The sequence below is a fragment of the Rhamphochromis sp. 'chilingali' genome (genome assembly GCF_963969265.1).
Source record: "Rhamphochromis sp. 'chilingali' genome assembly, chromosome: 4".
Taxonomy (NCBI): Eukaryota; Metazoa; Chordata; class Actinopteri; order Cichliformes; family Cichlidae; genus Rhamphochromis; species Rhamphochromis sp. 'chilingali'.
The window spans coordinates 12,817,452-12,844,637 of NC_137948.1; the positions used below are offsets into that span (position 1 = coordinate 12,817,452).

Below are 27,186 nucleotides of genomic sequence, written 5' to 3' on the forward strand. Positions count from 1 at the left end.
ACAGTTTCTCAGGCGATCATAACTGTGCATATAAGGAAAAAGTGGTGGTCAGTATGTTTACATCAAGAATTTTTTTTTTAAATCAATGTAAAAAGCAAAAGAGGGACTGAAGTATTCAGATTTGAGTTAATGTAGTTTAACCTGCCCTCTGAGTGGAAAAATATTTGCTTTCAGTGCTAAAAACAAGAACCACAAATGCTAATCGTGTTAGCATTGGTTTCAACACGTGACCCTCAATAAGCAGAATTACAATACAGGAACTAACAACTGAAACAGCTCTTACAGTATGTTATGTGGTCTGCTTGGTTCACGTTAACTTTGAATTGGAAACAAATGTATTACAACTTACAGTACATAAATTGAGGGATTATCAGAGTACTGATAGAAAATCTGAAACCTTAACTATGAATGTTTATGTAATGATATTCAGGCTGTGTTTAGGATTTCCTCAAACTGACAGCTTGATTAACAATCAACCACTTTCCACTTTGAAAACACAGTTTACATTTTAACAGCCCAATTAAATGTCTCCTGACCGAACTGTTGAGTCCTTGCTTCTTTTCTTTGTTTTACTCACTGACAGTCATGGCTGTCTTGGACAAATTATCGCTGAAAGTGCACTGGCTGCACAACATCTCCGTAAAGTGTAATGGGATGATTAAGCAAGGACTGATCTCAGAGATGTATGGTACAGACACCAATATTTCAGAATAACTTTTTAAGTGATACTAACTAGCCCACAGCAAAGAAAATGGAAGATTAGGGGCACTGTACTACACAACTTGTACTTTCTTCCAAATTTCTTCACATCTCCAACCTTCCTGATTAAGAACAGGCAAGATTTTATGAGCAACGTGACATAAATCTAAAGAGAAAACAAAGCTTGTTGTAATCACTGCCATGTCAAAACTGGAAAAAAAAGTGCAATAAAATTATCCACAATGTGATGAATCCATAGTAATGTGTCTGGAGCATCTAGGCATGTGCCACTCATCCTCCAAGGTTTGGCCTTCTGTGGTGACTCAACGTTACTCTCACAAGATCCAACTTTAACTGCTTTTTTGTGTTTTGCTTTGTTTTGTTGTGTTGTTTGTTGTTTTTTAAGCTTGGATCAGGACACCATAGGCTTCTTGTTTTAGCCCAGCATTGCAATCAAAATCTTCATGTTTCTCCAAACTGATGAGTGCCCAGTGTGCTTTTCGGCCCCTGTAATACCTTTTTCCTTTTACTTGGCAGCAGTTGGCTGAGAAACACTGAATCTGAGGACCAAAGAAATGGTGAGAGAAGCAGAATGAATAAATGAGAATAAAAAATACAATTTCCTTTTTTTTCCCTTTCCAAAAAAAAGAGGAAAGGTTATTACAGTCATTGTAAAAGCAGACATGTGACTGCAATGCGACTAAGTAATGTGTGCTGTGCTGTGATTCTTCTACCTTGTGATCTAGTGACTGGTAGGAAACGGGCCATGTGTGTTGATGGACTGTTGCAGCTTCTCTTCTTTGGCTCTTCTGCTGTGGCAAAGCTGGAAAACAAAACCAAAGTCATCTGAAGTTTCCCCTTAAAATGTTAAGTGCAGTACTTCCTATAACATTCACACCTAACAATAATTTACAATAAATTACAATAGAGCCAAATGCAGTAAATATGGCACAAATTAAAACTATAATTTTTTAAAAAGTGTCAGGAGGTTCAATAAAACCTCTATTTTTAAACAATTAAAAATCTCTGTCAATTATTTCATGGTTCAGTTTTTAAAAGGTTAAAAAAAGCCAACACGTAACCCTAGAACAGCCACGGGGCATCATTTTTACCCACTGATGCAACAGTATCAACAAAAGCAAAGATTTCACTTCTTGAATAAGTTTTTTTAATTACTTTCTCCAATGATAACAAATAAAAGAAGCTACTTTCAGCTTTCCCTTGCCACAAGGGGTCAACACAGCGGGTAGGCTTTGCATGATAGATTGGTCATAATCATGACCGTCATCAGCCTCTCTCCAGTTCCTTACAGGTTTAACACCCTGTTTGCATCCCATTCAAAACTCAAAAAAATGATTTTTTATCGTTCAATCAAACCCAGCTAACTCTGACTCATATAACAAAACATGAATGAAACATGAATTAAAAAACAGCATAAAAATGACTCCTGGCCAATTCTAGGTATAAATGTTTTTTTGTCGTTCTTGCTGTTGTTAGCATCTCACTGTTCTTTTTTCCATGAAGCTGTTCAGGAATTCGTCAATGTCAATGCGTCCTTCCAGGAAGTTTTCAGCCGTCTCCTCAGACTCCTCCTCTGCCTGGTGAGCTGCGACTTTTAACCGAGCCTGTAGAGTGCTTAGACTGCAACTCTGGTAGGGAGTAAAATAAAAAAACAAAGACAAAACATAAATGAAATACAAAATGATCAAAGAGTGTTTACAGGCAAACATGTCTGGGTTGATATCTATAAGCTCTTCTTTAGAGTATTGCTCAATCTAATGAGTACTGTTAAACAAATCCTTTTTCTGACGGTGAAGGGACCTTGTATTGGCCAAGTCAAGTAAAAAGACAATGTAAAATCTTCAGGATAACCTGCTGAAAGATTAAAGTAACTGTATGTATATATTTGAGCCTTTAATGTATACTTTTGACCTTGTGTGGATTAAAGAAAATTCAAAAGAAATTCAAACTTATGCACCCAATACTTGCTATTTAAAGTGAATAAAGATATATGCTGTGCAATCATTAAACCCTGGAAAAGTCAATTAAAAGCCAAAAAAATCACCACAACGTTCACGTCATTGATGAGTGTATATAAACCTCTGACCACAACTGTAGCAGACCGACATGTAGTCACCAATTAAGTCTGTATCTTATATTTTACTTTTTCTTTTTGTGCTTGGTTTTCTGGAAACTAAGCAGTCAATCAAGCTTAGCTTAACCCTCCTGTTAAGTTGGTTTCCAGGAACACCAATTATGCTCCTGGGTTAATTTGACCCGGGGCAAATTTACTCATCAAAAAGTGTCAGAAACACTAGCATTGATTATTTTACAATTTTCTTTTATAATTTTGATTTTTTTTTTTCGTTTTCTGTAGTGATGCAGATGACATGAGACATCTCTTCTGTTCTGGGTCAATCTGACCCGCAACATAACAGGAGGGTTAAGTAACAAAGAGTACTACAATTACACAGTTATACAATTCACAAGTTACACAGTATATTAAACAACCCAAGCTCAGTTTTAATCAACAAAATGATAAATCAGGATTGGAATAAACATATGAAAATGTCAAAACTCTCATTTCAAGACGTGTATTTGCACTAAACATGTATTACATGTAAAACCAGAGTGTGCTGGTGTGGCCATTTACCTCACTGAGTTCGTGCTGTCTCTGCATCTTTGTTTCAAAAGCTGACTTCATCTGAGTCAGCTGTTCATACTGTTAGCACAAGAGACAAAAACACATAATGAGCAGCAGGACAATGGCATGAACGAATATGTGAGCTATGTGTGTATGACACAGAGAGGAGACCGTGCCTTTGCAGTTACTGCGCCTAAACTCTGAAACCGTCTGCCTTTTCAAATTCTGACCTCTCTAACATTTTGAAAACCTGTCTGAACACACCTCTTTAATCCCTAGCTTTTTACGGTGACTGAGTTGTTTTGCTTTTGTGGCTTATCTTCTATTTTTCTATATTGATGTATATATTTATTACTTTTCTATTTTTCAGTTAGTACAGCATGTTGGTCAAACTGCATTTTTTAAAATGTGCTTATAAATACACTGACTTGACTTGATTATGAAACAAAGAGGAATTACGTATGAACTGACCTTGTAGAGCATCTCTTGTCTTTTTCCTTCCAGATGTGGCTCCATTTGAAGATTTTTCTCTGCAAAAACACATTGACACCAACTTAAATTAGAGTTTCACTTTCCTATGACTCGCAAGACCATCTATGAGAACAGGGGGGGAACTTACTGGCCATGTCCAGTATACTGTTGACCAACTCTTCTTTATCAGATGTGACCTGTTTCAGTTGTGGCAAACTCACAAAAAACTTGAGCAACACATCTTCGTTTTCAGACATATCTGACAACTGTGTCAGGCTGGGGGTGGATAAAGAAAAAAGTGGATAAATGGGCAGATATGTGAGAGTAATTATTTGATGTGTGTGCCCACTTACAAAAAACATGAAAAGCTTGTAACTTTTATTGTAGGTTCATTTTAATGGATAGAGACAGAATATTAACCAAAACCCTCAATGGAGTGAAGTCATTGTGTACGCTTAGAAGAAAAAAAACAACGTATAACGTTTTAACTGCTTCTTGACTGTCGGGTTGGTGCACTTTGGGTTATACTCAGCAGATTTCATAGTCCAAACACGGCTCGTTGAGCTGAGCCCTAGCATTTTCTGCCAGTTCTGAATCATTTAGATCAGCGGTCCCCAACCCCCGGGCCTCGGACCGGTACCGGTCCGTGAGTTGTTTGGTACCGGGCCGCGAGAGTTGAGGCTCAGGTGTGAAATGTATGGTTTTCAGGGTTTTTATTGGTTTTCAGCGTTATTTTGTTATCGTTTTTATCATTAACTCTGTTTTCCTGGGTCTTTTCACGTGTGTTATGAATAAATCTTCTTTTTTTCAGTACCGTTACTAGTTTTATTTTGTTGTATTTATCCGCGACACCTTAAAGGCCGGTCCGTGAAAATATCGTTGGGCATAAACCGGTCCGTGGTGCAAAAAAGGTTGGGGACCGCTGATTTAGATGTTCACTAACAAACTTAGGACATGCCTCTACATGTGCTGAAAGATTTAAGTCATTTATGGCAAGAGTCTTACATGGTGTTCTGTCTTCAGATCACTAACAAGTTCTTCCCGTGTAGTTTCAGGTTGATCCACCACCTTTCTCATGATCATGCTCACCCCCTGGAGCAAGATTTTTATAGTTCTAGATTTTCCAAATACTTTTTGGAGATTTTTCTGGTTGATAATCTGTCTCTCACCATTAAAATGAAAAATTAGACACTATCGCTTTCTTTGTAAGTGAGCAACTTATAAATTCAGCATTATTTATAATTATTTCCATCACTTTACATAAACAGATATTGAATACATCAATAATGGTATGAAATAATGTTTGTCACGAACAAACATTTCACACTGTGCAAACATTTTAATTTGAAATCATTAAGGAATACTTTACTTCATGTCACAGAGTTCAGGAAAAGACTCAGGAATCTCAGGCATCTTGTACACGTGTCCATTTAGTCTAGTCTAGAAGAAACAGAAGTTATATATTCACATCACAATCTTCAGTGTATTAATGTCTGAACACTAGAGCTGTGTCGGACTGTCCAATGCTAGTTCGCTGAGTAATTTTGTCTGATGCTATCTGCTTCTTCCTGTAATGTGTAATGTGCATGCACTAGTGGCACTAATATTGGCCAGCATGAGATTAAAGTTTTATTTGAGTGACCTAGAAAGTCCACATTAGTTGTATGGAGTGTTAATGACAGCGCAAGTTGTAGATCTGTTGGCAGGACACCATGGCTTGTTTCCCAAGCTTGGATTTTTTCTTCATTCGCTGATTTGTTTTGTTTTCACTTTTGGTTTAACTCTGGTTAGGTTCATGTGCTGAAAACTACTTGATTAGGTTCAACAAAAAGTTCTGGTTTGGGGTAAAATACATCCTTGAGTTCCACCAAATTACCTTTAAATTTGGCCAATTTCCCCATCAGTGACATTTTCTCAACCATTCGTGGGTTGCTTCCAGCCCGGCTAATGTTTACATTTACAAAGCAATCTTTATTAAACAGAATTTGTGCTGGAAGCAGTCCAGAACCTGGGATATAGGTGGAGGAACCTACAAATTTTTGATCAATGCTTTTATCTGGTTGGGGAAGGTGATGCTTTGCTTGCTATATGCTTGACTGTTACCATTCCATTTTTATACACTGTGCATCAATTGCATACCTCTGAATCTCCAATAGGTACAGGCAGTGGCAGGTCAGAAATTATTCCATATGGCGCTGGAGCTCGAGGGGGCCCAAGGGCACTATCGACCCCTGGGTGAGGCATTGGCGCAGGGGCTGGACCAGAAGGTGGTGTCTGACTGGGTCCCATGTGGCGAGAACCAAAGTGAAAAGCCGGATTGGGGTAAGGTGCTATACCTGATGATTTGTACATACTGCTCCAGTGAAAAAAGGAAAGAATGAAAGGCATAACATCAATGTTTAAATGATGTGGAAAAAATATATCGAACTGCTTTTTAGAACCACTTTAAAATAATATTTAAAATAAGACCACACTTGAAAAATATACGAACTTTCTTAGAATGCCATAAGAAAGTACTGAGAAATAAGTGTCTTATATTCTCAATGACAGAAGGAGGAGACTTACTAAGGAAAGCCAGAAGGACCGCTAGACATCAAGGCGGGAGGACTTTTCCAGAACTCGTCAAGCAGACTTTGGATGACCTTTCCCAGGTCTGAGTGCATCCCAAACTAGAACATATATAACAACAACTAAATACAGTAACATGGATAAAATTAAAGCATGAATTAACAGAAGAACCTAAAATAAGTGGATTTACTTCACAATGAACCAATGAAAGAAACAGAAAAAAGCAAACAAGTACATGTTTTTGCAGCTGATGAACACCTGGTTTATGTGCACAGCTGTGCATCGACGACAGCTCTCCCCACTCTATCTGGATCAATTTAATTATGTATTAAATTATTTTTTTAAATTTGGTTACATTCAAGATGCTTTCTAAAGTATGCTATTTATTTATTTGTGTGTGCAGATGATGTATTATAGCTTTAGAACACTGGATTACATATACGTATTTCCAAGTAAACTGGATAATAGAATTAGACTATTCTTCTTGGTTGAAGACACAGAGCATTTGATCGGTGGTGAGAAGACCTACTGCTCAGGCTTGGAAACCCCCTGACTTTAAGTTACTTATTTCACTTTCACTTTTAGTCAGATGAGAAATGTAGTTATCTTGGACACTACCATGAGTAATGATCTTTCAACTTGTCCTGCTGCTTTCACAGCAATGCTGTCACTTTGCAGCGTTTTACTTCCCTTTGTTTCTCTCTCTCTTTTTTTCCACACAGATCATTGAAAAACAGAAACAAAAAAGAAAACCACACACACATTTGTGCAATGACACTTTAAACAAAAAAAGTGTTATCTGTGTCATTTTAAGTATGGATTCAGGATGCCATAATTTATAATTCTTGTTTAAGATCTGAAAAAAACCCTCTTTAATTCTCAAAAGCTACTTACATTAGTGATGAGGGGGCTCTTGATCATAGTGCCATTATTGCTGTCCACTAAATGATGACCAACAGGGGGAAAGACACTAACCACTGGTTTCTCCTGGGGGAACTGAGGAGGCAGCAAACTGAAATGAAGGGTAACAAAAGAGAAGTGTTTAACTTAGCTAACATTAAAGGGTTTAACTATCAACAATTTACAGCCCAAATAATATAATCTAGTTATGATGTAGTATTGCTGGATAATCAATAAACATTACTTGATAATCAATAGGAAACAAGTCAATTATGCAGGAAGCAAATGAGAACTTCACTGATAAACAAAGAAACAGACTTTATAAGAGCAGGATTATTGAAAATGTAGGTATTTATTGTGTCATAAATTTTGTTCTTGGGATTAGTAAGACCTGTGTTTACCTGCTGTTACATGCCAAAGTGGCATCTGTCAAAAAATGTTTATGGCAAATACAGTTCTCAAATACCCAGACCCAAACCAATTATTGGACAGTCCTCCACACCTATAAAGCATATATTATATATATTATATAACCCCATATTTTCTTTATAGGTGACAAAAATAGAAGCAGAAATGGGAGTGAATGTGTGACAAAGGTTTTTCCTAAGAGCTCTCACAAACATTTGACTACCTAATGTGAGAGTTATTAGAGCCTATGGCACATATTTGGGTTCTCAACCGGCTTTACTAGTTTTTCTTGTCTCATCTTCTTTGTGGAAATCTGAAAATTTCTATCTTGTTTCTCGTGTAATGTTAGCCTTCTTTTGTATTAATTTACAGTCAGATTTCAATCAGTGGTGTAAGTACAGACTGACTTTGAGGCACACAAACCATTGTCTGTTGATAATCTGAAATTACTGTATGCAGTGTGACAAAAAGTTTCAGAAAAGAGGCCCATAAAATCCAAAATCCTTTTTGGCCTAACCCATGTTGACAGTCATAATGCTGGGTATGTTTAAGCAGCCTCCAGCATGGCTGCTATTATTCCCATTCTGACCACTCTTTTAAACTGACCCAAATTTCATCTGAAAAAACACGGCTGGTTATAACAGGCTCTGGCAACAATACAGCAGTTTGCAGTCCACAGTCTCCAAGCCTGAAGGCAATGCGGTACATGAGATGCTATTATCATTACCCAATGGTGTGAGACTCCCAGTGCAAAGTTCAATGCAATTACTGAAAATAAAAACCAAGCAGAAATGCAAGAGAATATAATGATAGTAGTGAGAGATCTAAAAAAAAAAAAAGCAGCCAGATGTATATGAGAAAATGACCTCCAATGTGAGCTTAGGTAAGGCTCTTTGTTTTCACAGCCATACAATTAGAACTTTTTGACCCCACCTGGTAGGTGTATAAATGTACTCACATGTTAACACTAATGGTTGAATTGTTGACTGTGAATGGTATTCTGTATTCCACATCCTTCTGGATTTCTGCAAGGCTGTAAAACAGGAACAGGGCCAGAAATTTGAAGATTTATCAACATGCAATCAAAAGAAGATGCAAAAGAAGAATTATACACCTAAGGTCAAGGTTTATGAAATTCTGCTAGTTTGAAGAGCAAATGATAGATTCAGTATTTATCCTCACCCAACAAATTCTGTCGGTGAGGGATTAAATGGCACAGAAGGTGAACATAGTTTTCATGAATAAGTAAATGCAATCTATTTATGGTACTTAGTAGTTGATCGTTGGGGAAAAGGTAGGGAAAAAAAAGTTGTTTCACAAAAAAGAGCAATTAATACACTTGACATGTTAGGTTTTAAAATCACACACAAGTGTCTGTCAGTGTCTGATAATAATGAACTTTCCCTTCCACTGCCTCTAATGCTGCTGATACCACTATTTATCTGAATAACTGCAGTTTCACCAGATAAACTGCACCAGTGAAATGATGGAATAATTGTAATGCCACACTGTTTATAAAATCACAACTTGAAAAAATAGGGCAAAGAAGGTTCATGTTGAAGTTGGTCCGGAAGTCAATATAAGGGGTTTAAACAGTCAGCACCCCAAAAAATCAATTACCATGTCAAAGCAGCGTGTAGAAAACCTTAACCTTACACCTAGTAACATCAGTGTCATCATATGAGAAGCATTCAACAGAGCTCCATAGCATCTAAAAGCACATGATCTGCATTTGATATGCTTGGTTCCTTCTCAGAAACTGTGTAATCCCTTTTCTTTGTCACACACGTGGCATAATTCGCATTAGGAGATAGAAGACTGTGACTCCTCAAGAAATGAACCACAACAGTGGGTTTATGGTGGCTTACGCTGGAAACATTCGTTGATAAACAAAGGCTAATACTTTAATCTCCACTTCTCAGTAACAAGCTCATTTTAAAACTACATGCATGGCAAACACATGACCACAGGACATGTTCAGCCACGAGCCCTAAAAATAGACCCTGTCATTTAATGCTAACATAGCACGCGCTAATTAGCCATGAGAAAAGGCTAGCAAGATTAGCTTACAAACCAGACTAAGGGGCTTCACAAAAGTGGGTTTACCTAAAATAGTATTACATAATTTGAATATTTAGAGAACAGATGGGATAAATGTGGTCGATAATAAACGAAAAGTTGGTTGCTAGCATGAGGTACTTTTAACTTAACTATGAGAAGTAGCTAGCTCTGAGAAGTAAACAGCAGGTGTGTTGGTAAACTGAGTGAGGGTGTTTTCTATTTAACCCCATTAAAATGTTCAGGAAACATCGTGGTGACCATAAAACAATCTCACGGGTCGGGTTTTGGGGTGACGGATCGTTATTACCTCGGGTGGGCAGCTTTTAGGGACTCGATCTGCCGCTGTCTCTGTTGCTGTAAGCTGTTCAGAGGAGGGAGAGATCCAGAGCCTTTGGAGGTTGGGAAAAACCAGTTCATTCTCTTCTGGAGAAACCACTGACCGGACTTGGCGAATCTAAAGGCCGAGTAAAAACGAAGAAGAAATGGAAGAGAAAGTCAGCATGAGCGGTACACGGTGTGGAGATTTGCGGCGCTGACCGCTGTTAGCTGTTTGACTCTCGGTTTCTCGTCCTCACAAGGTGTACTTTCTGTATATGTTACAAAGTCGGATGGCATATCCTCATTTGTTGGTTAAAGTGTCAGTTCCGGTTTATCTCCCAAGAGCTGTGTGTAAATGTCACCCAGTCATTAATATCATGCGAGAGATTAAGGCTAAAGGAAGAAAACAACCTAGCTAATAACAGCTTGATCAACTTATTTACGTGTTACGTCACGCAAACGCCTACGTAGAGCGCAACTTCCTGTTTTCAACCTTTTTTCACAATAAAATATGAGAATAACATATTTTTGGGGATTGGACCTTATAATAAACTATATGAGATTTAAGAATAAAGCAGCAAAACCATTTTAAAAATGCAATTTTTTAGTAACATAAATGATAATAATTTTGTGGGTGTTAAAACGTTTTAGGGTGAGCATGGGTCCCTCTTTATGTAGGACTCCACTACATTTTTATCACTTGTCCCACACATTCAGATATTGTTCCAAATTTTTGTTTTTAAAATCCATCCTCTAGGATGTCTGTGAAGGTTCTCAGTCATCCAGGTCATCGTAGTCAAAAGAGCTTGCAAAGAAAAGCGTCTGGACTTCTTTAAGTTGCTTGAAGACGTTTCACCTCTCATCCGAGAAGCTACTTCAGTTCTAAGGTCAAATGGTGGAGAGTCCCAGATATAAACCTAGTGGGAGTATCCCCCCACAGAGGGACAAAAGGACCCCCTGATGATCCTCTAATCGCCTGAGCTAAGGTGTGAAACTGGGTGTGGGTCCCCATCAGCCAGAGTTTCGGGTGAGTTCATTGTGAAACCTGGCCCCACCTTATCATGCGAATTCCTGAGGTCAGATGGCCCAGGATGTAAGTGGGCGTTAAGGCGTCTGGGAAGGGATCTCAAAACTGGATTATAGATGGCAGAGAGTTGGTGTCGTAAACCACCGCCTCTGTTCAAAGATGGTCGCTCACAGTGGACATAGATGGCTTCTTTCACTCCTCTGAAAGAAGCCATCTATGTCCATCTATGGGGGTTACTCCCACTAGGTTTATATCTGGGACTCCCACCATTTGACCTTAGAACTGAAGAAGCTTCTCGGATGAGAGGTGAAATGTCTTCAAGTAACTTAAAGAAGTCCAGACGCTTTTCTTTGCAAGCTCTTTTGACCATCCTCTAGGATGCATATTCTTCTAAAGTGTGAAGAAAGTAGCAATTTCACCATTGGTCTTCTCCCTTTTTTGTCAGTTATTTCTGAGTCTAACAAGAAACCTGTAGCTAAAAAGGAATCTGAAAGAAATAGGCAGCTGCAATGTGAGAATGTAGATAGGCAGAATTTGATGGTAGTCTGTAGGATGACTTGAGAAATCAAGAAGAAGTAGCAAGTGAAGGCAGACACAAGGATTTAATAGTGGAAGCTTAAGAAGGAATAACGTTGCACAGGGAAAAATTGTCACAGGCTCTGGGTGGTAGGGAAGAGTTCCCAGATATCTGGAAGTGGTAGAGCTGAAGTGGTGAAGGAAATTGCCAAAATGGTTTTTGGTATTTTCTCTGGATAGAGAAAAGAAGACAAGGAGGCTTTGCGGTGAATATGGAAATGCAGGAAAGTATTCAAAAGAAGAGGTTAACAAATAAATATCAGGGAGATGAAGAAAGTCAACAGGAGTACCGGGAGGGTTTTGATCCTAGTGATTTGCTAAATGATGATGATGATGATTTTTAAAGTTGACATAAAGTATATTAAAAAACCAAAACACTCCAAAAAACTCCAAAACTCAAAGAGGTTTTCAAAGGTGGTTGAAAAATATCCCAATAATTTATCTCACAACTGATCATAGTCAGGTGTACAGTTTAGATTTTATTCTTTGCACTGACAATACTGCATCCAGTTCCACTGTATATATATAGTGACGATAAAAATTATTGTACTTATCAGTCCTAGCATAACTAAGTCAACATAACTTTAAGTTAATTCTTGAGTATGCCCATCAACTTTCAGTTTCTTAAAGATAATTTAATACATATTATAATGCAACACAATTACCAACCATTCAAGCAAACATGGCATATATTTTTTTTCTTAAAATATGGGAATCAAATACAGGGGAGAAGGCCAAGGCATGCTGGATCCCCCACCCCAAGATCACGATTCATGGTGAACATGTAACACTTCTTATCACATACTTTTGAAACATTTTTATCTCAAACATTTGCTCAAAAGTTTGGATTTAAACTAAAGTGCATTTAAAGTACGAAATTGTAAAACCAAAGCCAACCTTCTTTAAAACATATTTCCTTCCTTTATGCTCCATAACAAGGCAAAGTGAAATTATTTAAAACAGTTGCTTTTTGCCCAGAAGAGACAACCATCTGTGTTTTTAGCCCTTGTGATAAAAACCGGAGCTTTAAGCACTTGAAACTATTTTTATCTTTAAATCCTTTCTATGACCACTCAGACCATATTCCCTTCATCAAAACTACATTGAACTATAACTTTCACAAAAGCAAACTCAATCTACTGATAAAAATATTTTTTGGCAACACCAATTTGGAAACATTTATGTTGTTCGTGTTCAAAAATTTGATAGGAGTAAAAGATAATTTGGACCTGTTTTTGTTTTTGTTTTGTCAACAAAAGGGGATGATAAAACCATGGAGATGGCATCAGTTTAAAAGAGACAAGTGGATGGTTCACTCACAATATTATTTTGCTTTACTTCATACACAGTCCCTGTAAATGCTTTCTAGGCTTGGTAATGCAATTCCCAGCAACTTACTTGCTATCATTACTGTCTTTCTAATTGCCTTTTTCTGTCCCTCAGAGGCATTTCCAAACAAACAGTACAGAAATTCAACACACTTTCAACAAAAGCCCAGCAGAACATGTAAAGCATTTTAGACTTTTCAGGTATTAGTAAAGGGCAAGTGTCTGGAAAAACAGTTACACAATGTTTTCCTCTTCAGCTTTCTTAAAACGACTCAGATCATACTCACTTCAATTCTGTAAAGAAGCACAGAACAATCATGAATGACAAAAAACACATGACAGAATCATGACTGTTTGTCAGCTTCATACTTCAATGGAAATATCATAGCAAACCATGTTGGTTTGCAAGACCATACACTCTACAAACACATCAAATAAAACACCATAGGAATGATCCTTCAAAGTATAGCCTTAGAAAAACTGCGGGCAGAAAGAGCTAGCGATTCCCAGGACTACTCTCACTCATAGTTTGCCTCAGCTGTCAAACATGGCCAAAGTCTTGAGTTAATGAGAAGTTAATGAATTATCACTGTTGTACGTAACTACAGCAACATTAGCTCAGATGAAGCTGCTTTTAAAGTTGATTACGTAACATTTAAATCCAGTTTTGAGAGCCTTGATGCTCGGTAAAAGTATTTTAATATAATACCATTTACTCAATCCAAAATCTGTTGCTGCCATTACTGTGATCGTTTTCCAGAAAGTTAAAATTTGAAAATGACCCAAAATCATAAATAGCGCACATTTCAGATGCAGTTGTTCACATGACCATTAAATGTCACACCGTCTTAGATTGTGACCAAAGCACATAACTACCTATGTGGAAGTAATCACCAAACCAAAAAAACAAAAACACACTTTTGTTTTATTCTTTAATTATTCTAGAGCCACTCAGAACATATTCCCTTTCTCACTGCTCTACAGTAGAGCAATAAGCAATCATCCATGACAGAGAACGTGTGCAGTACAGCACTACTCCATCAGCTTCATGCTCAAAAGAGAATATCACAACTCATCATCGTGGTTAGCGAGACCATACACGCTAGAAACACATTCCTCAAGTCAAAAACTAAAGAAATGATCCCTGAAAGTATAGTCTTAGCACAACTGAGGATGGAAACAACAAGTCACTCTCAGTACAATTATTCTCACTCAGGGTGTTGATCTTTTAGAAATCGTCTTATTATCTAATGTTACTGTTTGTCTGTTTGTTATGAGTTATGAGTGTCTAGGGTGCCAACCTCTGCCGCACCTCGAGGTGCTGACAAAGGACACATTTTACATAGAACAGCACACAACATACATAGAACCAAATTTCAAACTGCATTTACGTCTCATTATCTGAGCTGATGTTACTGTTTGACCAGTTTTGACAGCTGAGGCAAACCATTAGTGAGAGTGACTGTCCTGGGAATCACTAGCTCTTTCTGGGCATTGCTTAGCTAAGACTGTACTTTTAGGGATTGTTTCTATAGTTTTTGATTTAAGGATTGTGTTTCTAGCGCGTATTGACTTGACATAATTAGCTGCGATGTTTCCTTTTTTGAGCTTTGATGAAGAGAATATGATCTGAGTTGTTATTAGACAATACTTTAACCACAGAAAACACAGGTTCAGCCATCCCATGCAAGCCCCTTCATATGTAAGCAGAGTAGTTGCTGTATTAACAAATCAGAAAAAAAAACTTGTCGAAAGTCTCTATATGAACTGTTCTTCTTTTTTTAGTGAGTAACAGCGACCAGTCTGTTGAACAAGAATTTCTTACACTTGGACTAAATGTTGTCAGTGTACCAGCTCTTCAAGTAGGTCAAGACATCTAGTGACCACTTGTATTATTGGTCTCAGATAATAGCTTATTGAAATAAAAACCAAGATTTGCAGATACACAAGTGCAAGGGAGCATAATGTGTGATCTATAAATAGCAGCCAGAGGTGTACAAGAAGAAGACCTTAAATGTGAGATTGGCCAAATTTTGATCAAGTAGTGCTCTTTGTTTTAATCCCACCTGATAGGCAGACAAATGGACTTGCATGTTAATCTAGTCATCTAGTGCCCACTTGTATTATTGGTCTAGGGTTAACAATTTATTAGATAATTTCAGCTTAGCACTGACCTTTACTTGACCATTTAAAACCAGAAATTACCAGATGGAAAAAAAAACAGCAACACAGCACAGGACTTCCACTCTTATCTGATTCACTATCTCACTGAGCCACAGGGAAGTAATAATGAGCTATTAAACAGATAAATGTTACACAAATTTTTCAGTGCCTGTTTAACACTTCTACAACCACTCTGATCATATTCTCGCTCTTACTGCTCCACAGTAGAGCAATAAGCAATTATCAATGACAAAGAACATGTGCATCACAGTACTACTCCATCAGCTTCATGCTCAAAAGAGAATATCACAACTCATCATCGTGGGTAGCAAGACCATACACTCTAGAAACACGTTTCTAAAGGCAAACCTTATAGAAATGATCCCTGAAAGTATAGTCTCAGGTTACAGGAGGGTTAAAACTGCATCTCATTCATGGTAGCATCATTCTTACTCACGGTTACTTCAGTGGCTCATCCAAAGATACCAGTGCTTTTCTTCCTTATTTTAAGAAATAGTTAAGAAATGTGCCACTAAAACACATTTACTTATTTATTTGATAGATTTGAGATATTTTTTTTAAGTTTATGGTGTGGCAATCAAATTGAGTCATCCTCATGAGTCGTAGTCCTGTCTGACTGAGAATTTTTTTCTGTTCTCTTTGCTTAAAATCTAGCTGTTCTCTATCATATTGAGAGTATCTCTCTCCACTCCGTTACATATTCCATATATACGGGGTTGAGAGATAGTCTCTTGCTCAGAGAACCAAGGTTACAGTGTAACCATACGTTACCCCCAACATTTGGTGACTTTTATCTAAAAATTAATTTTCCAGAATGATGTTTGCTTAATCATTTTTTAGAACTCTCACGATTGCATGACACACTATACTAAAACTCATGTAAGTTAAGACTACACTTTCTATAGTTTCTGATTTGAGAAATGTGTTTCTAAAGTGTATGGTCTTGCTAACCACGATGATTACTTGTAATACTTCTAAGCATGAAATAGATACAACATCTAACATTTTATCTAAAAATTTATTTCTCAGAATGAAGTTTGCTTGACCATTTTTTTTAAAACACTCATGATTGAATGACACACTATACTAAAAATCATAACAAACAGACAAACAGTAACATTAGACAATGAGACGATTTCTAAAAGATCAACACCCTGAGTGAGAATAATTGTACTGAGAGTGACTTGTTGTTTCCATTGGCAGTTTTGTTAAGACTATACTTTCAGGGATCATTTCTATAGTTTCTGACTTGAGAAATGTGTTTCTAGAGTGTATGGTCTCGCTAACCACGATGATGAGTTGTGATATTCTCTTTTGAGCATGAAGCTGATGACACAGTGTTGTGCTGTTTCATCATTGATGATTGCTTATTGCTCTACTGCAGAGCAGTGACGAAGGGAATATGTTCAGAGTGGTTGTAGAAGTGTTAAAAAACAAAACAATTGCTGAAAAATATTTATGTAGCATCTATTTACTTATTGGTCAGTGCTTCTCTGTAGCACATTGAAGACAAGAGTGGAAGTCTTATCTAAATTTAAAAAACCTTGTTTGTTGTTTGTTGTTTTGCACCTGGTGATTTTTTGTTTTAAATGGTCAAATAAAGATCAGTGCTAAATAGAATTATCTAATACAGTGGTTCTCAGAACAAATATTGCTTAAATAATTTTCTTTCCACTAAACAATGTATCAAAACTACATCTAAGCCAGCATCACTACAGTCATAGATAAAAGCAGTCAAGCCAATATTTTTTTTTGTACATTCATGCAACCACTCACACATTTCTCAAATCAGAAACTATAGAAAGTGTAGTCTTAACTTACATGAGTTTTAGTATAGTGTGTCATGCAATCGTGAGAGTTCTAAAAAATGATTAAGCAAACATCATTCTGGAAAATTAATTTTTAGATAAAAGTCACCAAATGTTGGGGGTAACGTATGGTTACACTGTAACCTTGGTTCTCTGAGCAAGAGACTATCTCTCAACCCCGTATATATGGAATATGTAACGGAGTGGAGAGAGATACTCTCAATATGATAGAGAACAGCTAGATTTTAAGCAAAGAGAACAGAAAAAAATTCTCAGTCAGACAGGACTACGACTCATGAGGATGACTCAATTTGATTGCCACTACATAAACTTAAAAAAACCCCTCAAATCTATCAAATAAATAAGTAAATGTGTTTTAGTGGCACATTTCTTAACTATTTCTTAAAATAAGGAAGAAAAGCACTGGTATCTTTGGATGAGCCACTGAAGTAACCGTGAGTAAGAATGATGCTACCATGAATGAGATGCAGTTTTAACCCTCCTGTAACCTGAGACTATACTTTCAGGGATCATTTCTATAGGCTTTGCCTTGAGAAATGTGTTTCCAGAGTGTATAGTCTCGCTAACCACAATGATGAGTTGTGATATTCTCTTTTGAGCATGAAGTTGATGACAAAGTGTTGTGCTGTTTCATTATTGATGATTGCTTATTGCTCTACTTTGGAGCAGTAAGAGCGAGAATATGATCAGAGTGGTTGTAGAAGTGTTAAACAGGCACTGAAAAATTTGTGTAACATTTATCTGTTTAATAGCTCATTATTACTTCCCTGTGGCTCAGTGAGATAGTGAATCAGATAAGAGTGGAAGTCCTGTTTAAGATTAAAGAATTTGTGTTGCTGTTTTTTTCCCCATCTGGTGATTTCTGGTTTTAATGGTCAAATAAAGGTCAGTGCTAAGCTGAAATTATCAAATAAATTGTTAACCCTAGACCAATAATACAAGTGGGCACTAGATGACTAGATTAACATTCAAGTCCATTTGTCCGCCTATCATGTGGGATTAAAACAAAGAGCATTACTTGATCGAAATTTGGCCAATCTCACATTTAAGGTCTTCTTCTTGCACACCTCTGGCTGCTATTTATAGATCATACATTATGTATGGGCAGAAATCTGTGCCATCAGAAACTTTTTGAATAAGTTAAATTTGAATTCTGAATTATAAGTTGAATAAATGCTTTTAAAAACTGAATATGAATTAGCCTAATTTGAAATTCAATTTATTGGTTCGAAAATGATCATCACTTAATTGAAATTGAATTTTATATTTTGAAAATGAATTCATTTGCTTTGAAACCGTATTTTATCCTTTAAAAATGTAGCTCTCGAATAATTTCAGATTCACTTCTCACCATTCAGTTTCAGTTCTACAATTCAATTTCAGTTCCAAAATTCAGTTTTTTGGGACTTACATCCGGTTTTGGTTCAAGAGTAATCGAGCGCAGATTAATAGAACTACGTTTTACTAGCGGACCGAAAGTGTTACTGACGGGAATCTACAGCATCTTGAGCTGAATTAAGACATCAGAAGTCATTTGTTATGTCGAATGACCAGCGGATAAACTCTCAGGTTGGTAATAAATGTATTACATGTATAAGAACAAGCGTCATGTTAACAAATGATAGCCGTACAGTAACTTTTATGCTTATTGTAGCTGTTAGCTCAAAACGCTAATTTAGCGTAGTTTGCCCTGAATTCAGCTTTGACAAACAAATATGATCGACTGTTTCTAGTAGAATTCCAAAGTTGTCATCTTGCACCCTCTCAGAGTCCTGTATGCTTGCAGAGACCCCTACAGTAGGGAAACATGCAAAACAGTGTCCAAACCTTTGTATTTTAGCTTTATTTATGTCTTACACAGCATCCTAACTCTTTAGCTGACTTAATAACTTTAGCTAAAGTGAATAGTTAGTCTAATTCATTAGACTCCCATAATTATGCTCCCATGCACTTGTGTATCTAGAAATCTTGGTTTTTATTTCAACAAACTATTATCTGACACCAATAATACAAGTGGCCACTAGATGTCTCTACCTGCTTAAAGAGTTGGTAGACTGACAACATTTAGTCCAAGTGTAAGAAATTCTTCTTCAACACTTGTCTCTGTCACTCACTAAAAAAAGAAAATGTGTGTAAAGTCCCTTAAATAAGCATTTGTTTTCTCATTTTCAGTTATTAATACAACTACTAAATTCGACTTACACATGAAGGGACTTGCATAGAATGATTGCACCTGTGCTTTTAGTGCTATGACACCAGCTTAGTGAAATATATTTAAAGCATTTCCTAGAACCACTCAGATCATATTCCCTTTGTCAAAGCTCCAAAAATTAGCAATGAACAGTCATCAATAACAAAACACATGACAAAATCATGGTTGTCTGTCATTTTCAAAAGCGAACATCACAACTCATCATCGCGGTTAGCGAGACCATACACTCTAGAAATACATTTCAAAAACTATCGAAATGATCCCTGAAAGTACAGTCTTAATTAAGCAATGGCCATAAAGAGCTATTGAGTCCCAGCACAGTCACTCTCACTAATGGTTTGCCTCAGCTGTCAAACATGGCCAAAGTCTTGAGTTAATGAGAAGTTAATGAACTATTACTGTTGTACGTAATTACAGTAACATTGGTGCAGATAAATCTGAAGTTAGAGTTGATTACGTAACATTTAAATCCAGTATTGAGAGCATCAATGGTTGGTAAAAGCAGTTAAATATAATACCATTTACTCAATCCAAAATCTGTAGCTGGCATTACTGTGATCGTTTGCCAGGAAGTTAAAATTTGGAAATGACCAGAAATTGTAAATAGTGCACATTTCAGATGCAGTTGTTCACATGGCCATTAAATGTCACAATGTCTTAAACCATGACCGAAGCCCATAACTACATATGTGGGAGTAATCAGTAGACAAAATAAAATAAATTTACTGGTTCTTTTAACTCTTCTAGAGCCACTCTGATCAAATTCCCTTCCTCAGTGCTCTACAGTAGAGCAAAAGGTAATCATCAATGACAGACCATGTGCAGTACAGCACTACTCTATCAGCTTCATGCTCAAAAGAGAAAATCACAACTCATCATCATGGTTAGCGAGACCACACACTATAGAAACACATTTCTCAAGTCAAAAACTATAGAAATGATCCCTAAAAGTACAGTCTTAGTTACGCAATGCCCAGAAAGAGCTAGTGATTCCCAGGACAGTCATTCTCACTAATGGTTTGCCCCAGCTGTCAAAACTGGTTAAACATGAACATTAGCTCAGACTTAAATGCAGTTTTGATTTGGTAACCGCTGTTCTATGTAAAATGTGTCCTTTGTCACCACCTCGAGGTGTGGCGGAGGCTGGCACCCTAGACACTCAAAAGTAAAATATCCAATCTAAAAAATGAGTGTAATTTTACTTTCTGCATGGTTCTGTAACCATACATACAGCATTTTGCAGTTACAGATAGCAGTCTCCAATCTGAACGCACTTGAGGTGCTATCATCATTGCTTCACAGAATGAGACTGTCAGTGCAAAGTTCAATGCACTTACTGAAAAAAAAAGATTTGCAGATACACAAGTGCAAGGGAACTTAGAACAGAATAGAATACCTCTTTATTGTCACTGTTACAAGAACAATGAAACACAGTTTGGCATCTTTCTGTAAATCTACACAATAACACAGGCATTTACATTTACACAAGAAAGATATGTACAATTTATACATACACATGCATACATATGGCTACATACATGCATACATACAGATACATACATATATGTATATACACACACACACAAACTTCCACATACACGCTTACATATATATACATACACATACATGAGGAGCATGTGCATTGTGAGGTGCAGTGTGATCAGTGCTATTGCACATTGAGTGTGTGTGTTTGGCGGGGGGGGGGATACTGTTGCTACTATAATAAATATGGTTATAATAAATACTGTTTAAAGAGGTCATGTCCAAGAGTGTTGGCAGTGCAGTTATCCTCCAATAAGGGCGGAGGTAGGGCATGTTTGACAGCCTGTGGGTAGAAGCTTCTATTGAGTCTGTTTGTCTTTGACCTGATGGACCTGTAGCGTTTACCAGAGGGAAGGGGGGGGGGGGAAAGTGAGTGTCGAGGGTGCGAGGGGTCTTTGATGATGATACTGGCTTTCAAAAAGTCTGAAAATATCTAAAGTCCACTTTTCCACCTATCAGGCGGGATTAAAATGTTCTGACAGCAGATTTGTGAAAACTAAGAGCATTACCTGATCAAAATTTGGCCAATCTCACATTTAAGGAATATTAAATCTTTACTGTCTCATCTGAAATGTTGTCCTTGCTCTACAGAAGTTTTACTGAATCTGTTATTTCTTTCTGTATCGCTGCTTGGTTTGGTAACGTGACTCTGAAGAACAAGAATCAGTTGGGACTTTTGGTAAAAACTGCCAGCAAAATCTCAGGGCATTGGCAAGACAGACTTTTGACCATTTATAACAAGCATGCGCTGAGGAAGGCTCATTCTATTGTTAATTGTTTTAACCATTCACTTCACACTGAGTTTAACTTGTTGCCCTCTGGCTGTTGTTTTAGAGTACCTGTGAGGAAGACCAAAAAACTTGAGGTTTCTTTTATCCTTACTGAACCCATCTCTTTAATGGAAAATAACTGTCTTGTGGCTTTTTGTTATTGTTTTGTTTATTCTTATTGTTGCCCTTGGTGCTATACTAATTTCGTGTTGTGGGACAATAAAATATTGAATTGAATTAAGGTCTTCTTGCACACCTCTGGCTGCTATTTTTAGATCACACATTATGCTCCCTTGCACTTGTGTATTTGCAGATCTTGGTTTTTAATTTCAGTAAGTGCACTGAACTTTGCATTGACAGTCTCACTCTGTGGAACAATGATGATAGCACCTCACGTAACGCATTGCCTTCAGGTTTGGAGAATGGTATCTGCAACTGCAAAATGCTGTATGTATGGTTACAGAACCATGCAAAATGTAAAATTACATTCACTTTTTTAGATTGGATATTTTACTTTTGAGTGTCTAGGATGCCAACCTCTGCCACACCTCGAGGTGGTGACAAAGGACACATTTTACATAGAACAGCAGTTACCAAATTTCAAACTGCATTTACGTCTCATTGTCTGAGCTAATGTTCATGTTTGACCAGCTTTGAAAGCTGAGGCAAACCATTAGTGAGAGTGATTGTCCTGGGAATCACTAGCTCTTTCTGGCCATTGCTTAACTAAGACTGTACTTTTAGAGATCATTTCTATAGTTTTTGACTTGAGAAATGTGTTTCTAGAGTGTATGGTCTCGCTAACCACGATGATTAGTTGAGATGTTCCCTTTTGAGCATGAAAATGACAGACAACTTGACTTTGTCATGTGTTTTGTTATTGATGACTGTTTATTTTTGGAGCTTTGACAAAGGGAATATGATCTGAGTGGTTCTAAGCAATGCTGGTGTCATAGCACTAAAAGCACAGGTACAATCAAGTTTCTTCATGTGTAAGTAGAATTCTGTGGTTGTATTAACTAAAAAAAACCACAAATGGTTATTTTAGGGACTTTAAACAAATTTTCTTTTTTTAGTGAGTGACAGAGATGAGTCTGTTGAAGAAGAATTTCTTAAACTTGGACTAAATGTTGTCAGTCTACCAGCTCTTCAAGCAAACTTTTTTTGAGAATGCAATTTATTAAAAACAAGGCTTAAACAGAAACAGGCTGTTTACAGCTGATCAAGAGTTTAGGACCACAACTCCAAAAAAACAAACAACCTGTAACCCCATTTTCTCTCTAAACTAGCAGAATTCAAATAAACCTTGACTTCAGGCGCATAATTCTTGTTTTTTCTTTTTTTTTTTTTGTTGGATGTGTTTTCTGTCATTAATCAATGTTCATTACTTCTTTTCAGAGCTTTGACAAAGGGAATATGATCTGAGGGGTTATAGGAAATGCTTTAAATATCGTTAGCTTCATAGCATAATTGCCTAAGTCATTGACTTAGTCAAATGACTTAGGCAATTATGCTATGAAGCTAACGATATGTTTCACCAAGCTGAGGTTATAGCACTAAAAACACAGGTACAATCATCCCATGCAAGGTAGCCCACGTGGAAATTGAATTCAGTAGTCACCATCACAGTCACCACTTGTAACGCATGTAAAATGTGGACTCTGTCATCAGAGCCAGGTGATAGAAACCTACAGATGTTTGCTGGTTTGGTGCTTAACTCTAATCACTAAAATAAAGCACATTTTAAAAGCAGGTTCAGAGGCTTTTCCGTTCGAAAGAATTAATGTAATTTTACTCTTGGCATGGCTGCGTAACCACTCTGATTGTCAATAACAGACAACACATGAAATAAAACTGTCTATCAGCTTCATGCTCCTCCAGTCTATGTAAAAAACACTGTACAAACATGTAAGAGAGAATGACAGCACTAAATAAAAGAAAAAAAAAAACAGGTAAGAGGGATGGTAAATAAAGGTTACAAAGCAATGACTTAATGAAAAAGACTATTTGTTTCAGGTTGAAAAGATTCAAAAGGTTCATGTCTCTGAGTCATTAAGAAGTAAGACTGTGTAAAAGCACCTGGATAACATTTAAAGATGTATAACTTTTTTTTTCTTTCTAATTTACTAACCTGACACTCCAACAGTCCTCAGTCCTCTTTTAAGATTTCAGTGCAACAACTAAGATGACTTTTTAATAAGGTAACAGTGTCTGTAACAGAAACTTTAAACACAAGCATCCAAGAAAACAACTAAATCACACTTTACTACTTTTTAACACTCTTATAACCACTCTGATCATGTTCCCTTCCTCAGTGCTCAGCAAAGAGCAATCATCAATGATAGAGAATCAATGAATCATTATTCTCCACCAGCTTCATGCTCAGAAGGAAACATCGTGACTCATCATCGTGGTTAGCGAGACAGTACACTTTTGAAACACATTTCCCAAGTCAGAAACTATAGAAATGATCCCTGAAAGTATAGTCTTAGTGTGCTCACATGTGTAAACTGCATGTGGTTTTCAGTAAAGTCTTCATCAGTCAGGGTTCTTCTCTGCTATTCTATAAACCTTGTGCAGTTGCCATGTCTCGTCCAATCATCTGTGTTTATGCAAAGAACATAAATACAGAGGATGTAAAGAGACAGAGGAGCAAAGAGTGTGCGCATTAGAGGAGCTGCGTAAATCTGCTGTTTGATGAAACCAGAGCAACACACTAGACACAGAGGAGAGAAAATACCAATGTTGGTCAATCCTCTTGCTCCATAACACTGAGACATGCCTCTGAGAACTACCTCTAGTGTGTAGGATGGAAAGGGATGGGACTCGATATTTATGTTTTAGCAGCGTGTTAAGCAGATGTTTTGAAACGCTGCTACAAAGTGTAGTTCGAAACACCCGTGTTACATGACCATAAGTAATATAGGTTTTGGTGCGCTTTGCCCCAGTTTCAACTGCTGGCTTAGTTTCTGCTTAAAAGTTTGACTAGCAGAGTGGAGAACAAAACAGATAACAACATAAATTCCTTGAAATGTTAAAAGTCATCAACTCCAGCAGCAGAAGCAAAGGACAGTTTGCTGATGCAGCTGTGGAGGTCAAAAAATAGCCCACGGCTGCATCTGTTCCAAGGACACATGATCCTTTAGATTGGAAGGAATGATAAGTCATATATCCTCATATTTATAGGTTAGCCTACCTATGTATACTTGCAGCGTTTCCAAGGCTAAAGAGGTAAACTGCCCAAAAAGACACTAACTGAACCCCGAAATATGTTAAACATGACAAATGTAGACATTTGATTTTCTCTTGTTCATCTTCATTTTCCATCAGCATAATTAGCAACATTTGATCACACTTGATGCCACCGTAGTTGAAAAATCTTTTACAAAGCTTACTGGGGCCTACTCAGCCCACATACAAAGTAGCAGGCATTTAAATCTACTGAAGATATGAAAAACATGTTGATCATTAATAATTTGGTATAAGTATCACCGGTTTTGAACTGTGCAAGGCGATTTCACAGAAGTGCCACTGAGAAGTGACATTAAGGAAAGGCTCAGATTGCCATTAACACGGAGTAATACTACTGTAGCAGTGTATAAACCAATCATTCAGTTTCATTTAAACAGTTTTAGTAACCACTCTGATCATATTCCCTTCCTCATTACTCCACAAGGAAGTAAAGACCGGTCATCAATGACAGAGAACATATGAACTGAACCATTATTCTCTATCCACTTCACGCTCAGAAAGGAATATCACGACTCTTCATCGTGGTTAGCGAGACCAAACACTTTAGAAACACATTTCTCAAGTTAGAAACTATAGAAATGATCCCTGAAAGTATAGTCTTAGTGTGCTAACATCAGAAAACTGCATCTGCTTTTCTGTGAAGTCTTCATCACTCAGGGTTCCTCTCTGACTTTCAATAAGCTCCGCCTGTTACCACGATTTGGCCAATCATCTGTATTTATGCAAATAATACTGTGTAGCACATCCAATCACATACAAGAGAGAACGGCCAGACTAACAGATCAACTTTATAAAAGTTTTTAGGGAACATGACGTGTAAATAAAAGTAAACAAAAGTGTGATGGTTGCGCCATTCAGTTGAAGCTAAAAAGATTCAAAAGGCCCGCCTCTCACTCACTGACAAATTAGACCAATAGTTGGGTTGCGGTCACGTGGTTCTGATGACGTGCGGAGGCAGCGCGATTTTTGAGTGGAGGGCGGAAGTAAACATGGAGGACACTGTGGAGAGTCAGGAGAGCAGCTATTGTGCAACTTTAGACCCCGTTTCTCGGGAGAGATATAAACAGATAGTTAAAAAATATATCGGACGTGATCCGTATTCTTTGAAAATGTCCGAATACACCACAGAAGTAAAGGATTTGCCTACTATCGAGGCTGTGGATATCACCAACTACTTGGTCCTCCAGACTTCTTACTACACTAGGCAGCAAATGAAAGCTTTCAAGAGTCTGGAGGCGTACAATTTTTTTGTCAGCGGGTGGGTCCACAACCTTGGAACAAAACGTCTCCGTGATGGATACAGTTTGGTGTTTGCAAGGGTGAGTGTTTGTTCTTATATTGCTTTATCTTAAACACGCTAACAGTTAGCGGTAGCGGCTTTAACGTCAACAAACATGCCACATCCTTAGGACTTCGTTAGAGTGACAGTTGTTTGTTTCAAGGTAAACCATTCTCAGCGGTCTAACGAGACACCTCTGAAGACTTGGGTAATTGCAAAGGAGGATGGAGAAGTGATTGCAGCTCATTGCAATTGTATGGCAGGGTTAGTAGCCTGTTCTCCACTGTCACTAGGCTCAAATCCGGGCTCTCAGCCGTCTGTTGCATATCCAAAATCGCCTCTGCACATCGATGCTGTTCTGCCTTAAGCTTCATTCTTTTCTCTCGTTTGAGAACTGATTCCGATCTGGGTTTTCGTTCGTAGCCGAGACTGACCGTCGGAGCCCAGTCCTCCGACTCTTCGTCATCCAAAGCACTTGGGCAGCCTATAGTCCCAATCAAGTCAATATTAGACTACTAACTTAAAAGCACTAAGTAAACGAGAATTTAACGACAACCTAATGCTAATAAGTTCGTTTGCAAACATAACATTACCTCTGACGAAGTGGTCGCTGCAGACACGGGCATTGGCAGACTCTGCTCCTCCCGACTGTAAACGTAAATTTAAAATCCATTTTTTCCTACGTTTTTCGGTTAGAATTTTCCATTTTTCTCCTCTTCGTTGGGCTATTTTTGGTACCCTAAAATACCGTTTATCAGTTTCTCTGGTCGACCTACTGGAGCATCCGTAAACACAACAGGACATAGGCATTTTGCGTACTGTCTGTCTGTGATTTTGCGCTTATCTTTTTCACTTCCGACCGCCAGTCAAATTTCGCGCTTTACGTCGACGTCACGTCTACGTCAAATGAAACCTAGCTATTGTGTAAGTGTCCCTCAAACATGAAGTACAAAAAATATAAGGTGGTTTAGCAATCTGAGTACATAAATAGACTGTGCTAACTTGCAGGTTCCTTCACATACAGACAGATTATTAGACAACAGAGAGACACAGCTGACCCGACTACTGATATTTTTAACTTATAAAGTTGGCTCATGATTTATGAAGTGAGTGCATCA

The 27,186-nt window shown here is 37.5% G+C and overlaps 1 protein-coding gene across 1 annotated transcript; it reads right to left on the reverse strand.

Annotated features, from left to right (window-relative positions):
- Positions 1 to 213: 213 nt before the first annotated feature.
- vps37a (VPS37A subunit of ESCRT-I) lies at positions 214 to 26,996 on the reverse strand. The gene is made up of 13 exons (XM_080881590.1): positions 26,662 to 26,996; positions 10,059 to 10,205; positions 8,649 to 8,723; positions 7,277 to 7,394; positions 6,380 to 6,483; positions 5,954 to 6,167; positions 5,184 to 5,254; positions 3,963 to 4,090; positions 3,815 to 3,873; positions 3,353 to 3,421; positions 2,205 to 2,348; positions 1,434 to 1,522; positions 214 to 1,259 (listed from the first exon to the last, which is right to left on the reverse strand). The coding sequence occupies exons 1-12, from the start codon at positions 26,739 to 26,741 to the stop codon at positions 1,442 to 1,444; spliced, it is 1,290 nt and encodes a 429-aa protein (XP_080737716.1). The 5' UTR covers positions 26,742 to 26,996; the 3' UTR covers positions 214 to 1,259; positions 1,434 to 1,441.
- Between the last annotated feature and the right edge of the window lie 190 nt (positions 26,997 to 27,186).

Bases quoted from the DNA above. Each gene is read 5' to 3' on its own strand.
- vps37a (XM_080881590.1), bottom strand. From the start codon at position 26,741: ATGGATTTTAAATTTACGTTTACAGTCGGGAGGAGCAGAGTCTGCCAA. The intron at 6,484-7,276 runs GTAAGTAGCTTT...TATATGTTCTAG, and splicing joins AGAGCCCCCTCATCACTAAT to TTTGGGATGCACTCAGACCT. The intron at 3,874-3,962 runs GTAAGTTCCCCC...GTGTTTTTGCAG, and splicing joins CAGTATACTGGACATGGCCA to AGAAAAATCTTCAAATGGAG.